The sequence below is a fragment of the Phaethon lepturus genome, unplaced genomic scaffold (assembly GCF_000687285.1).
Source record: "Phaethon lepturus isolate BGI_N335 unplaced genomic scaffold, ASM68728v1 scaffold20681, whole genome shotgun sequence".
Taxonomy (NCBI): domain Eukaryota; kingdom Metazoa; phylum Chordata; class Aves; order Phaethontiformes; family Phaethontidae; genus Phaethon; species Phaethon lepturus.
Window position 1 is genome coordinate 789 of NW_010517266.1, and position 15,730 is coordinate 16,518.

Below are 15,730 nucleotides of genomic sequence, written 5' to 3' on the forward strand. Positions count from 1 at the left end.
CCCTTGGACTGGCAGGCGGTAGGGGTGGGAGGCTGAGCTGCACACTGGTTTTTTTCCCTCTGCTCTGTCCCCAGGCCTGGCCAGGGTGGACCATCCTGATCTAGGGTGTGAGGCTGTGCAGCTTTGTCTCAGGGCTGGCAGGGAAGGGCGCAGGACTGGGGGAGCGCAGCAGCTGGGGTCTAACCCTGCCTCTCCTCTCTGCCAGGGGCCCGTGTTGGAAGGAGATCTAAGATGAAGTTATGGGATGTTGTGGCTGTCTGTGTGGTGCTGCTCAACACGGTCTCCACCTCGCCCCTGCCCACCGGTAAGACGCCTCCCAAGGGGCTCCCTTCAGTGGTAGAGGGGCCTGAAGATGATCTCTCTCCCATCAGCCTGCTGCCTCCCTATGCTGTGCACAGTGACTGTAAGAAACATTCCCCTTTGTAGCCACCGCTGTCTGTCTTGCTAACCCTGCTCCCCTTTGCCCAGGCATCAGGGTGAGGAAAGGACCCCACACACTTTCTGCCTCCGTTTCTCCCCCAGGCTGGCTCGCTGACTCTGGTCTCGCTCCAGCAGCTCCAAACCAAGTCATCCTCCAAAGCTTGGGGTTGGCAACTGCAGTAGAAATGTGCCCCTTCCCCTTACACCTCCAGCCCTACCTTCCTGGCAGTTTCAAGATCCCTTTAGTTGGAAAACCTGGAGAGATGGGAAAGCTAGTTGTGTGCAGAGGAGCCGGGAGGAGGATCAGGTACATACACTTCCCAGTGCAGGCACTGGAACCCCTTCCCCACCTCTTCAGCCTCCTCTCCCTGCTCGGACCTGCCAATGCAATTATTCACTGTCTGTAGTGGGCACAAGTCCTGATGGAGACTGGGCTCCGTGGTGGGAGGCACTGTACACATCCTCTAGTGCTGCTGAGTTTCATTAAATCCTTCTTGGATCTTCATCCCAAAATTAGTGTGTCTGTGTGGAAATTTACAGAAGAATATGGTGGCAGATTAGGAGCTTGATGCAGAGCAATTCACATGAACTGTCTCACAGTAAGACAGCTCACAATCCAAATGACAGATAATAATAATAATTCCTTGCTAATAATAGGTCTCCTACAACAGCAGATACAGGGTTTTCACAGTTGTATGTGAGTGTTACGCTAACTCTTGTGGCTTTTTAAAGTGAGAGTTAATATGACTCAGTAAGAAGTGGCAGAATACTCACATGAATTGTGGAGATGGTCACTTAGCAAAGGCACAGATGCAGCTTGAAGGTTGCTCCTTTTGCCCTTGCTCAGCCCTCTTTGTTTAGCTCGTTGCAGGGTGCAGACAGTATCCAGTAATTTGGATTCATTTTTATCTCCTTATCTGGAGGCATGTCCTTTCCCTGTGCCTGCTCCAGCCCTGCTCTGGTTTCTCCAGGAGCAGCCGAGCTAACACAGTGTGGAGGCACCGGCTGGGGAGTCGTGTGCCATGACTCCACTTTCATCCCTTCACCAACACCCATCTCCTCTTCCGCACACATATCTACATCCTTCCCCATCTAGTCTTCTCCCTTTCCTTTTCTTGCTTGTGTTTCCCCCCTGCTGGCATCTTGCCTAGGCTGCCGCCTCCACATGTCCCAGCCCGGGCTCCTGCCGCTCACAGACCAGCAGCCTCTGACATCCTTTCAGCCCCTCCATGCAGGGAGGTCATCCAAAAGTGCTTCCTCCCAGGGCTCCAGCCTGCCAGGGCTGCAGGGCTGTCACATGCGGTGATCTTCTTCTCCACGGCGAGCTGCGTGGCAGGATAGCTACCATCCTACAAAAGGCAGTGATTAGCTTTTCAGGCCACTGTGCTGGTCCACTGCACAGGCTTGCTGCAGCGCTGGTGGCAAGAAGAGCACCAGGGGAAAGCATCACCAGTCAGTCTGTAGCCCTGGCAGAAGCTGTGGGGTGGGAGAGCATTAATTCTCCATCTTTCCATGGTGATAGTATTTGTACAATGCCTACTTTTACCTTGAAACCTACTTCTGGGAATATGGTTCCTGGTGAGTTGGTTTCTCCACAGCAGCTCAAGGGGACAGGCAGCAGTAGTGGTCTCATCTGCTCCCAGTGTCCAAAACTTCTCGCTGTTGCCTCTTTTTTTCCTGTAGATTAGGTAAACAAGAAATGGGAAGAAAGACAACCTGCATTTCACCTGAGCTATGGTAGTATCAATAGGCAGCCTCTCCTAGATATCTCTGTTTCCAGGGTACAGACATGGGCTTCGCCAAGCAGAGCTGGGTCGTGGGTTATTGCCCTGGATAATCATTTCAGAAAGGGCTGATAGTTTGGTCTCAATCTCTTAACACACCCTCCTCTATCACAAATAGACGGCCCTGGCTGCAAGGGGAAAGTAAGCAGTGCTGTTCTCCACAACAGAAATTGGGTAAAACCCAGGCCTTTGGTGGTCTTTGCATGGCAGCAGTTTATGCAGCACCCATGCCTGAAAGTCAGAAACTCTTCCCTGCGCTACGTGGCCAGGTTGGATGACTCAGGGGAGACCTACAGAAAGATAGCTCGAAGAGAGCAGTGAAGTACTTTGATCCACTTTTACACTAGTTTTAGAAGTGTGTGGTGTCTGGAGAGCCACAAACTCTGCAAACACAGAGCCCACGAGGCTGGTCCTATCTGGGAACATCGCTGTCTTCCTGCCGCTGCAGCACTTTGTTCAAGTCGCCACGGTCAGTGTCTCTGACGTATTTGTTTCTCTCCAGCCACCATTTGGTGGCAAGTGCCCTTCAACAAACGGAAGACATATAACGCTGTGCACAAGAGGACTGGGTGCTGTGCGCATTCAAAGAGGGGTACACTGCTCTCCCCTCAAGTGATCCTCGTGCAGGCAGGGTGGGGAGTAGCAGTTGCACTCCAAGGTGCATTGCTTTTACTCCAGAAAGGTCAGGTCTCCCATATATTGCTTGCAGCAGGGGTTAGTAGGGTTGTGAGATCAAGTCCTGCTCAAAAGGTGCTCCAGCATCTTGCCAGAGCACAGATCTGTTTTCCCAGGCCCTTGACACCTTTTTGTGTTCTCATTTGATGGGATTGCTTTCTCTGCAAAGTGCTCTGAGGTCACCTGATGTTGCCCCATCCCTTTCAGATTGGCTTGGAACCTTCCTTCGTTCCAGCCTACAGGCAAGGTCCTAACCTCCTGGGCTGATCAGGTGTAATGTGCTGACCTTTGCTGTTCGGGGCAGTAATTAGAGATGGCAGAGCGTGTTGGCAACTGCACTCTTCTGCATTTTTTAGTGGACTGGAAGCTGGAGTGAGAGTAGCCTCCATAAATGTAATGCATTTGAGATGAATGGAGTGTTCGTAGATGTTTTAGCCATCAGTGTTATGGGATAGCTTTTTTCACACAAAGAAGAGTAGCTGTAGAGTTTGTGAGGTTAGAAAACTATTTCTATGTTTCCCTCATGCTACAGTCTGCTGGTGGAAGGACACAATTAACTTAAATAGCAAGTGCGAACAGAACAAATATAAATCAGATTACTATAAACTAAATACTAAGTCAGCAGCTTCAGAAGCATGACAGCACAAAGGGAGCCAAACACTTGGTTTGACTTACACACAGCTCCCAGCAAATACATTTTGTAACCACTTGCTGCTGTATGGCCACAATCAACATGTACGTGAGGACCGGGAGTGTCCTAAGGTACAGGATGTGATATATAGTCACTTGATCAAGTGAGCATATTTAGTTAAGAACTAGTGGTAAGCACGTAGAATTCAGTGAAAAATCTCACCATGGGCTCTTGCCTCCTAATAGGAAGAAAAGGTGGTTTTTTGCACTATAATGTCTGAGTTACTCTACAGCCACTGGATGGTCATTTGTTGTTGCAGCTCCTTTGGTGTGTTTGTTATGCTATAACACACCATGGTATGTGTGCATTATACCTCTGTTAAAAACTCTTCATATCCCAGTTAAGAGGTATTTAATGTTAAGTTTCTGCATTTAGCTGCAACATTATCAACTAATATGGAAAGTACCTAGAATAAAATGATATTGTAGGGCTCTTCAAGGCAAAACCAGTATTAAATTATACTTCCAACTGAACGCATTTCCTTCCCTACAATATTTATTAGGCACATTCAGTGTTACGAACCAGAACTCTAATGTTTCTCTCCAGGCTTTCCTGCTCCACACACCTACGGTGTGGCATACGCGCTTTAGTCTAAGACACCAGAAGCTGCAGGAGTAACCTGCCCATGCACAGTGAATCCAATGCATCAGAGAGGTATCTGTCTGCCACACCAAGCAGGTACCACACTGCATCATTTGATTCATGGGCAAAATCCTAGAAAAAGAAAGAACAGGACACATCTGGGTAAATCCAGATGCGTGTAGCCCTAGATGCCAATTTCTCCGTGGTCTCAGGTATAAATACTGAATATACTCCTGTGAAGGGTGTTCTGGGACTGGAATGCAAGAGAATATGGTTTTATTCTCATTTAAGGAGTTATCCTTTGTTTAAAGTTTTATGTCTTTGCTGCTTTTCATTTTAGTGACCTCAGAAATTTGCCAGTGGAAGTGTGGATCATTTTAGATGTTTGCAGGTGTGGGTTGCTAGATAACATACCTGAACATGCTTTTCTTGGTCACCTTTCATAGGCCTCTTCAATATCTTTTAGAAACCCCTGTGTTTAGTGTCTGCAGATGACAAGTCGCAAAACTATTCTTGAAAGGCTGAAGAATTCAGCTGTGTAGTGACTATTGATGAATTGATGGGAGAAGCATTATTTGTCCACTAGGAAAGGATCCTCAGATTGATAAGGTGTAATACCTTTGTGAAGTATATTGTTTGTGATTAAGACTGCATAAAATAGGTTTAAAATATTTAAAGTTATAGAGGCTGAGAGAAGCCATTGGGATCATCGAGTCCCATCCCCATAACTGCAGATGACCAGGGATGGATATCTAGTGCAAATACCCCATCTTCATCCTCCACACCCAGTATCAAGCAACTGCAAACTAAAACTTGTAGTACATAGGCCAAACCCCACATAACTACACTTGTTGTGGATTCTCATACTTCTGAGGTAATAAGTTAATGACAAGTAATAAATGAGGAATACTAAATATTGCAGCAATAACCATGTACGGGATCATCAGACATCTAAATAAGCCACTGCCACATTAGTGCTGGTAGAGTGGCTGACACTGCAGAATGCTCTTTTTTGACAAAACCATGTCAGTTTCTGATCAAGTAATATTTGGTAAGGGGAACCAAAGGAAAGATTTCAATGAATCTTGGAAATCCAGTTCTAATTTCAAAGAGGAGAAAGAAAATAGAATCAAAAAGGTTTATTTGAGACAGGTACAAACAACCATTAAGACACAAAATATACATTAGAGTATGTCTGTTCTTAAGATCAAGGACAGAAAATCCGTTTTGTGAGGCTTTTCAAGTACCAGCATTCTTTTTAAGGAATAAAGCCACATTGTATGACTTAGTAGATACTTTGGCTGTATGTATTGGTACAGCACTTAAACTTAAACCTGCAGGTACATTTCTTTGAAATCAGTGGGACTTGTTCAAATGTTTTAGTGATTGTTGAACAGCAATAGCCCAAAAGAAGCAAACACTGAAATCAGAATACTTGTTTTCCTGTGTTAGGGCCAGGCAATGTTAAAGCAGGTATGCCAAAACTTCTCAGGTGGCCATGTTTTTAGAGAGAAGCTGGTCGTATCTGCTTTATATAACATGCTACATGAAAACATCTGGATGACCTCTGCTCCCATCCCAAGCATGTAAGATTTCTTTGGCAAAAACACCTATTACTCAGAGTGTGCGCTTCTGAGCACATGCCGGTGCCGTCTGGTGGGCCATGGCCCATACCTCCCAACATGAGACCTTCTGCAGCAGTGCGCAGAGCACCTGCCCTAGAGCCAGGGACTGATTTTCCAAACTGCAGTATTAAAACTTTTCATACCATTCCTATTGTAAACACATCAAAACGCAGGTAGTGAAAAGCAACAACGGAAGAACACGTATTATTTATAGGTCAGATCAAAATCCGATTGCAGCAGAGGTTGCCACAGGAGGGGCATCAGCCATGGTTTTGCTCAGACGGCTCTGCTTTACTGCCTCCAGGGAAAAGACCGGGATAGGGTTCCTTCCTGCTGCTTTGCGAAGCAAACCCTACCCCTAAAGCCCAACAGGAGATGCAGTGTAAGAGCACAGGCAGCCCGGGAACAGTTGCTGTTATTTATTTAGGAATGCTGTTCCCATTCAGTGAGCTGGCACGAAAGTGGGGCTGGGTGGCTGATGAGGGGTTTTACTGATGTCTTGCGAGGGCTGGGCTGGATCACTTCTGCACCAGGGATGCTAAAGAGAATTTCTTTTTATTACCAGCAGTATTTCCCCCATTAAATTCTCAGTGCCATGCCTGTTCTCTGGCTGCACGCATTCTTACTAACGAAGTCACAGGATTTGGGTCCCACTCATACATACTCATTTAAGGCTCTTACAGGGTTGTGACCAAACCAAGTATTAACTGTAAACCCAGGTTTTACTGGAAAGATGGATATTTACTAAGCATGATATGGATTTGGAGAGGTACAAGGGCTTAGTGAGAAGACAACAGGCAGGTGTGTGCCTTGCCCAGGTTTGGCTCCTGCTCCATCTCTGGCTTCAGGCAGGCTGCTGGCACTTTTTTATTGTTCTCCCCTTTTACACTCTTTATGCCGTAACTCCTCCAGATGCACAATAAGGCCCTAGCGCGAACGGGAGCTGTCACAAAACGTGAAGGGTGAGGGTGCTGAAGGGTCTGCTGGGCTCTGCTCCTTGGTGCCTCAGAGCTGGTTTTTTCAAAGCCCTGCATCAGAGGCAGGACCACATCCTCCTGCTGCCCCTTTGCTGCTTGGCCGCCAGATGAGACACTCCTGTGCCCACCCCAGAGAGGCCAGCGGAGGGTCCGAGACCCGGGCGCCAGCCCGAAGTCAGGCAGGATCTTGTGAACAACCCCGCTCACACCAGGTGAGGAGCAAGAAACTTGCAGACAGGTCAGCTCGCCAAGGCTGCTGCCTTTTCTTCACCCGGTTCATCGACCTTGCGGTTTCCCCCTGCTCTCAGGCGATTCCCCCAGCTGGCAGCAACTGTGACGGTCCTGTTGTTTCCCCCCTTTCTTCTCCTGGTGGGAACCAGCACTTCATACCTGTGAGAAAGCAGGCAAAGGATGCAAGGGCAGGTGCAGCCAGGCAGGGCAGTGTGAAAATAACTGCGGTCTCTGCAGATTTGCCATTACGACCGACACGTGGGAAGCGGCAGGGATAGCTAGCGAGCTACAAGCACAAAACCTGGCTGCTCCATCAGAAGCAAGCACACCAGGAGGCCTAAGCCTGTGCCTTTTTCCAGGGCTGCCTTACTGTACCTGACCGGTGTGAGCAGCCCCGGAGTCATCCTCCAGGTTACTTTGCACTTTACCTTGGCCAGAGACAAGTGACACCGGCGAGAGGCTCCATTCCTAAGGGCTGTCTGAGTCGGAGGGGGGGATGCAGCATACCCTGGGAGCTGGCGAGGCAGGGCGTGAGGTAGTGAACCAGAACTGTATTAAACATTTAAAGATGAGCTGACCCTGGTGTGTTTGATGCTCTGTTTCCTAATGGACACAACCGGCTGGTTTCCATTTCACTCTTAGTCCCATGGATTTTCATGCAAGGCATGAAAGCAAAGTCGTGCCTCAGAGAGGTGATATTTTCATTGCTTAAATCCTGAAAACCTTTCAGCTTAACTATTTCCAACACTTGCCTTTGCTTTGATGACTGCATGACAGGCTTTGTTTTTCATGAAAAGTATTTAATTTGCAATAAAATAAATGGTTTATCCCCACAACAGTTGATGCTTTTTTACTTTACAAAGCAGAATGATCATCTCATTAGTAATTTTAACCTCGCTAAGGTTGCATTTCCACAAACAGGCTAGCCCGAGGGCCTCCTAAAGTATGTCTCTGTAGTGTGAGATGAAGGGATTCTGTGTTCAGACAGGGCATGTCCACTATAATAAGTACCTGAAAACACTACTGCAAAGCAAGCTAAATACAAAAATAATTAAGGAATAAATGGTATACCAGGGTAATCTTCATAAGCAACAAAAAAATGAGCATGATTCATTGCAGTCACTGTTAGAAGCACATGAATTGTCTATTTCCCACTAGCAAATGGTCTAAGAAGAAATATCTTTGTGAGTGTAACTTCAGAGAACACTTAAAAAATAACCAGGAAAGAAAGGGAATTAAAATATTTTAGTTTTGAAGGGCCCAGATTAAAGTACCAGAACTGTTTTTGAAAAAGAGTCCTTTGATGCTAACACAGATCTTAATCTTAATCTGAATTTTCTAAATAATACTTACCATTATAATGAGTTGGAGTAACGCCCTTGAACTTTGAAATCATACTTTATAAACTAGAGTTGGAATGCTGCTGTTTGAATTTCTGTAGTTGAAAGACAGCTGTGCTTGAGTGAAATATCGTGGTAATTTTATTAAATGTTTGGCCTAACGTTTTGATGTAGCAGCTATACACTGCCACAAATGCATGCATAAAAGTTACAATGTAAAGCAAAAATCTAATTTTATCATTTTTAGTATACCTTATATCACTTCTATTACATCACTTTAACCCAGGATATGCAAAGTGCCAAATGATGCTGCAGTGCTGTAATTACATTTTCCCAAGATCATTATGGAAAAATAGTCTATACAGTTTCAAATAACTTCAAACATCAAATTTTTATGAGATTAAAAAAAAAAAAAGAAAACCCACTTATATAAATTATTATTTTACAATTAATAGAATTTAAGCTTAATTTAACCATAATAGATGGCATGATCAGAAGAGACTGTAGTTAGCCTTTGAAATCCATAACCAGGCACCAAAATGAGTAACTGCATTTTTTTCTCAAAAGCTGAAGGTCCATCTGTTCCCACTGAAATCAATTTGTGGTCAGGTACAAACTGAGGGTTTCTTGCTCTACCATGCTGGGTTGCTGCCACTGCGGGGAAATATTTGGCTTTAAAATAAATCTGTTGTTAGTGAAATCAAAAGGATAGTTTTACAAAACGTTATTTTGATCACATTTGAATAGACAGAAATAAATTATCCATTTTTCCTTAATGGAGACTGTTTTCTTGAGAAATGTGATGAGTTTGGTTTGGATATTCATTTAGACCTATTTTATGTAGAAGTTCTATCTGAACACTGCATAATTTATTCTTGTAAAAAATGCAGGCATCAGATCCTGGTCCTGCTGGCACATGGTGTCTCCAATTAATTGGAAATGCAAAGGCAGGCTGCGGGGGGTTTGCAGCGGGGAAGGTGCCCAGAGGAAGGCACGTGAAGCAGAGCTCCAGGGTGGCTTTCTACAGAGACTGGTGGGGAGCACCACGGGCGTTTGGCTGCAGGATCCTGCACCCGTACGTGCTGCCAGCTCCTGCAGTGCCTGGGGGACAGGGACTGTGCTCAACGACGAGCAGGTCAAAGCTTCAGGTTCCAGGAAGCCGGAGTGAGGTGAGAATTTCGGTTGGCACTCAAGAGGGATGTTCCTAACCCAAGAGGCTGGGTCAAAGCTGCAATCTGAGTGTGCCCTAAAGGTTCAGAAAGCAAGCAAACAGTCTGCAAACAGCAAGCAGAAGGTGCAAATATTCTTGGGTTTTTAGTTAGTATTTTAAATGGGTCTCATTTCTTCTTTTTTTTGCTTGACTCCTGGAGTTCAGGGCATTTGGTGTTCACCAACTGTGCCCCCAGCCCAGTCACTCTTCTCGATGCCCATGTGCACCAGTCCCATGATGTTTCATTCTTTCCTTCTTTGCTTTTTTATTCATTTTCTGGTCATGTGAGAAACTCCTGGCAGATCAAGAGCCCTGGTTCAGCTGGACCTGGGAGACCAAGAAGGGGCTTCAGAGGCAGGGTGGTGCATGGGCTGCCATGTATACCCCCTTCTCCTTAGCACTGGAGAGCAGACTAGTGCTTGGGTTGCCACCAGAGGAAAAGGCTCTGCCTGTTCCTGCCTGGGGGATCAGGTCCTTGGCATGGCACTGAATGAGGGAGCGTGGCAGGGAGCTGCAGGAGGGCGAGATGAGTGGGAGCAAGACGCACGTGCTGCAGCCCCACCGGCACTGCTCCTGCCCCACGCTCTTGCTGCTGGGGTGCTCGGCAGAGGCGCTGCATAAGCGCGCATGTCTGCGCACAGACTGCCTTCAGGATTTCCCCAGGGAGCTGGACGGTCAGGGAACAGCTTTCAGAAATGTGGCATAAAACCCAAATGAAACTGCATGACTTTGTGCTGGTCTTGTGAGTGCTCATGGCGCCGTAGTCTTAAGTGGTGGGGCTCAGCCCATCACACTGCCCCAGTGGGAGCTGTGAGCCTTTTTCCCAGGCTGTGCAAAAGTTACACAGAGGTCCTGTGTTCCCTGAGGGAGGACTTTACATTCCCAAGACATATGGTCCTTTTCACTCAGGACACACCTGCTTTGAGGTGCATCACATGTGTGAGCCAACCTTTGCTAACCTATATTGAGCACATGCTGTTGTGGACTATCCCATCCTGTCCTATCCTGTGCCATCCCATCCCATCCCATCCCGTGCCATCCCATCCCATCCCATCCCATCCCTAGGTGGCTTTGGACTTCTAAAGTCCAATTCCTTCACACTCTGGACCCTGGGGCCAGGGACTGCTGCTCAGAGATCTGCTTTCATTGCCATAGTATCTGAGCATTATCTGCCAGTACCTTGTACAGTGGGACAGGCATCTGTCATGCGTTCCCTCAGATTTTCTACCAGAAGGCAAGTGCGGTCAGTAAACTAGTTTGCTTTGAAAAAGTATCTGTGTGTGTAATTAGATATATTTATATGTCTGTATGTGTAAATACAACATACATATACACACATGCAAACTGTGTATGTTACAGGAAGGGATAATAATGTGTGCTTCTCCCAGGGGTGTGAAATCCCCATGGAAAGCTGTCTGCTGCACAGTTAAGTAGCTCAGTCCATGCAGTATTAGAGAAGCAAAGCTGCTGGGCTCTTGACCTTGATTCTGAGACTTATAAGTGTTTTCTAAACAGTATTGTAGACAGAGGGGTAACTAAGTACCCCTCAACTGAGTTGCTTTATTCAGGTTACAAACCAGCACTCAATGCCAAGGCAGCCTCTATAGTCTGCTGGTGTTCCCTGGCCATGCAACTCGGCTCAGCACCCCCTTTGCCCCCAGCAGCAATTAGCACAGTGCAGAGACCAAACAAGTGCTCAGCACATGGTGGCTGTGGCACAGAGAGGTGTCGGCATCCCTGGAGCACATCTACCAAGTGCTCATCAGGATTGGGGTGGTCCTGCTGTCAGTCTTCTCCACCTTCTCGTCTGTCTGTTAGCCTTTTACGGTCTTTAGTCCTTGGTCAGGGGTTATTGCTTACATACATATGATGTCTGGTGGTAGCTTCCTTAGCACTTGCCTCTAGTTCCTCCCTTGTTTCAGCCTGTCACACCTGGTGTTAATGCTGGTATTTCCACTTAGTTGCCCAGGATTCTACTTCAGCAGTTTTTTATACCATTTTGTTTCAGGCTCTCAGGCTTTGCACCCATACTTATTGGACAGCTGAATATCCCTACTGAGTCATGACTGGCATCTTAGCATAGGCTGCTAAGTCAACTCTCATTTCACTCCTGGCTGTCAAGGTTTCCTTCAAGCCCCTGCAGGCCTCTCCTAGTGACTGTTTGTAGTCACGCTGATAACTATGCTTCGTTAAATAGAAGAAAATTAGCACCAAGCCACATCTGATCATTATGAGCCCCATTGCTTGGGTCCATGGTTCAGTGGTTGCTGGGTCCAGCCGTGCTGCCAATTACCTTATTTTCTAGTTGCAGCAAGTCCATGTGTGTAGGTACGGCTTCTCTAGTTGGATATGCTGTTGGCTTGATTACTGGTACTTTTTGCCCTACTGCTTCCACCTTCTGCAATGTTGACACCCCCATGTCTGCATTAACAGCATTGCATAAGGCTCTTCTATGGTGTGTTTCCTCCACCTTAAATATCATAGGCCACTTTCAGCACAGAAGGCTCTCAGCAACATTAGCTCCCTTGGTGTAGTTGGGGTAGTGATCACACATGAACCAGGATAGATGTCAGCATGGGCTCTGAGCAGGAACACCTTCCACATCACGGGCCTTTCCTCCTCTTTATCTACCCTCCAGGGCATATGTGGATTGGCTCGGGCAGGACAGTGCTTGAACCCTGTAACTGTCTGATTAATATTTAACCAAAATAGACCCCTGAGTATAGCACTGTTGCAGTGGTAGGTGATATTTCTGCACCTGAATTGCAAGCAGTTTAAAAATTATGTTCCTAGTTGGGTTGTTACCTCTTCAGGTAATGCACAGTTTTGTTTCTCCCTTCCTAGGTGGGGGACACTTACTGCCTTCGCTGCACTGGCAGTATACCAGCCTTGGGACAAGTATGAGGCTGAAGGTTGTAGATGAGAATCTCCATGTATATGTTGGGTTTTCCTGTAACAATCCTCTGTCCCCTTCCTGATTTGTTGACCATTGCATAAATTTCATTAAACCCTAGCATGCTTCCCTGATGGTTGTATTTCACTCTCCACAGCCAACGTCTCATTTTGTCATACCGTTGCCTCAAGAGTGAGGCCAAGAGTATGTGACAGAGGTGTGGGCTGTGGTAATCACAGTAGTATGAGAGGGGTAGTTTGAAGGTGAGAGCCTAGAATGGCTCAGCTAGAGCCATCTTTTCAGGAACACATCCTTCTCTTATTGGGTTACAAGCTAAGAAACCTAGTTTCTGTGGGAGAAACCACCCAGTCCCACAGCAACAAATGCCTCCTACTAATCCCCTCTCCATCTGTATCTGTGCCAGGGCCAAGCTTGTACTTCAGCAATGGGGGCTGTGCCAGCTCCACGTGGGTCATCTTGCTTGACTGAGTCTAGCAAGGTGTCCCTTTTTGCTTTTAAGGAATGTAGCCTACCCATTGCCTTGACATGGACCTTGCTCAGTAGGGCAGTATTCGTATAGTGTAGGCAGACCAGCCTGTCTGTCACTCAACAGAGCTGAGTGGTGCATCCAATGGACACATCTATCCAAGCTACCTCCATCCAGCAGGTATGTCTTATAGTGGGTGTTTTGGTGCCTGCTACAGAGGAAATGACAGAGGAGTGCAAGAAGGGTGCACTTACCATTGGTGTCACAGGAATATGGGGCTTGGTGCAGGGTCCTGCCTTGTTCAGGTCCCATATAGGTGTATAAATAGCAGCCATCCCTCCTTCATGTCTTTTGGCAGTCACTGGTCTGCGAGATTGTTGACTTTAGCATAGATATCTGTAAAACACAGTGTAATTCACTTTTCCCAGTCCCAAACTCTACAGTTTATAAGATCCTGCTTCCCACGTGCCACCCTCATTATGTGAAGATACAAGATTGCCTGCCTTCATTACTCTTTCACCAGTCTATATGTTTTTGCCTGAGCCATCCATGAAAAATCATATGCGTCTGATAACATCACTGTTTTGTCATGCAGGGGACCCTGTAAGATGTGGCTGCTTTGGGGAGGGGTCCATGACCCTCCTTAGGTGCAGATGCACTGTGCTTCAGCAAGTTTTTGCACTAACAGAGTTAAGATTCTGCTGCCCCCATCTCCTCTGTGTTTGGTGCTCCTGTAGAGAACAGGAAGGTGCACCGGCGCTAGGCAATGGGAGGCAGCCTCATGTCTTCCTCTCTCCTGTTAACAGAGTCCATGCCACCGCCTGTGGGCTGGGTACCTGCACTGCCTGGTCTCCCACCAGACTCCTGTCTGCTACAGTGCTCATTAGGGAAAGGTGGTGCTGAGCCTTTGCCTAACGAGCTGTTCCTACCTCAGCACCTGAGCGGGTGAGAGCCTTCGTGGCTCAGTGGAGGTACCAAACCCTGGCCAGGTGTACTGCACTGGGTATTGACTTTCTGAATATTTGCAGCTCCTGGGATATTTGTAGGGGTCCTTCTGGAGATGAAGGTCCCCTACATGCAGGGCTGGTCCTTAACACTGGTCTGTTAAATGGGTGGGCACTGAGGAGTTAAGTACAGAAAGGAGTACTCTCTTACTGCAAAGGAAGTGAGTCCTCAAGTCTTGGTTTTTGGCACAATGAATGAGAAAAATAATCTCAATACTGCAATGTAATTTATGTGTTCATGAGACAATCATTAATAATACAAGACAAAGGCACCTACACATGGGCTCCTGACAGCCTGACCCTCCATTAAGTCACTGTATTCACTAAAGCAGATCACATTGAGAAATTTAGTCCATTGGAAGTTTAAAGATTTCAAAATGAATTTTTTTCCAAATCATGCTGAAAAGGTGAAATCTGAGAACATTTCAGAACACGTTCAATTTCACCCTCCTTGAAGAGGCTCATTCTGCTAGTATCAAAACTAAATTAAATTTCAACATTTAATTTATTTGAATAATTTGTCACTGGTAGAGTGTGTATCAAGTGAAAATGAAATACACATTTTAACTTCATAAAAAGAAAATGCATTAATAACATTTCTGTTGACAATTAACGTAATACTTCTATTCTGACCTATTTCTACTCAGTCTAATCAGCATCTTGTAATACAAAATATTTCCATGAGAAATTTTTCAAAAGCTCTGATAATTATTATCCCCTAGAATCAGTAAAAAAGCAGGCATTCAGCCAGGAATAATAGCTCAACCTGGTGCTCCAGGAAATTCTTCTTTCTGTCCAGCCCAAAAACCTTATCGATAGGTGGTTTTGCCAATACTAACCGCAGCTGGTGTGAAAAGACAACAATTAACAATTATAATCACAAAATTGCTTTAAAGAAACCTCATCCTCTCGCTGCTTTTCTGGGAAGAGTCTGTATAACTTCTCTCCAGTAGCTTCACCCACCCATTACCTAATGTTCATATCATGACATGCTTTTCTTTCCCTCGATTTTGACAGGGCATATTCAATATTGAAAGATGTGCTGGAGTGCTACCAGGCATCAGCAGACACCTACAGATATACATATGTATCTCATTTATTTTTCCCCAAATGAGTTTCCCTGATGATCTAAACTGTTCCAAATTCTCCCTGATTTCTGAGGGTCCTGGGCACGCGCTCTGAAGTGATGGGCAGAGCAGCTTGCATATGTCTAATGTTTTTGAGCCACAAATGGACACACTTAATGACAACTGACATGTGACAAAGCCTTTTCTCTCTTTCCCAAACAGCTAATATGCCAGAGGATTATCCAGATCAGTTTGATGATGTAGTGGACTTTATTCAAGCCACCATTAAAAGACTGAGGAGGTCACCGGATAAACAGACTCCGATTTTTTCTAGGCGGGAGAGAAACCGGCAAAACGCAGCCACAAATATAGAGAGTTCCAGCAAAAAGGGGAGGAGAAATCAAAAGGGAAAAAATCGAGGATGTGTCTTAACAGAAATACATTTAAACGTGACTGATTTGGATTTAGGATATGAAACCAAAGAAGAGCTAATTTTCCGGTATTGCAGTGGATCTTGTGATGCAGTCGAGACCACCTATGACAAAATTTTAAAAAACTTAACCAGAAAGAAAAAACTAGTCACTGACAAAGTGAGGCAAGCTTGTTGCAGACCCACAGCCTTTGATGACGACCTGTCCTTTTTGGACGATAACTTGGTTTACCACATACTGAAAAAACATTCCGCAAAAAGGTGTGGATGCGTCTGACGACTGCACACCAGAGGCAATGCCAGTTTTGCATTCC

The 15,730-nt window shown here is 46.0% G+C and overlaps 1 protein-coding gene across 3 annotated transcripts; it reads left to right on the plus strand.

The window, feature by feature from the left end:
• The first annotated feature begins 231 nt into the window (after window positions 1-231).
• Window positions 232-15,693, plus strand: LOC104627934 (glial cell line-derived neurotrophic factor-like). 3 transcript variants are annotated; one of them, XM_010296347.1, is made up of 2 exons: window positions 232-403; window positions 15,209-15,693. In XM_010296347.1, the coding sequence occupies exons 1-2, from the start codon at window positions 232-234 to the stop codon at window positions 15,691-15,693; spliced, it is 657 nt and encodes a 218-aa protein (XP_010294649.1). The 3 variants fall into 3 exon arrangements, with proteins under 3 accessions (XP_010294649.1, XP_010294650.1, XP_010294651.1); XM_010296348.1 differs by having other exon boundaries at window positions 232-304; XM_010296349.1 differs by lacking the exon at window positions 232-403 and adding an exon at window positions 10,508-10,574 and having other exon boundaries at window positions 15,206-15,693.
• Window positions 15,694-15,730: the final 37 nt, after the last annotated feature.

Excerpts from the sequence above, each read along its gene's own strand:
- LOC104627934 (XM_010296347.1), top strand. The coding sequence starts at position 232 with ATGAAGTTATGGGATGTTGTGGCTGTCTGTGTGGTGCTGCTCAACACG. Across the intron at positions 404-15,208 it reads CTATGCTGTGCACAGTGACT|CTAATATGCCAGAGGATTAT; the intron begins GTAAGAAACATT and ends TTTCCCAAACAG.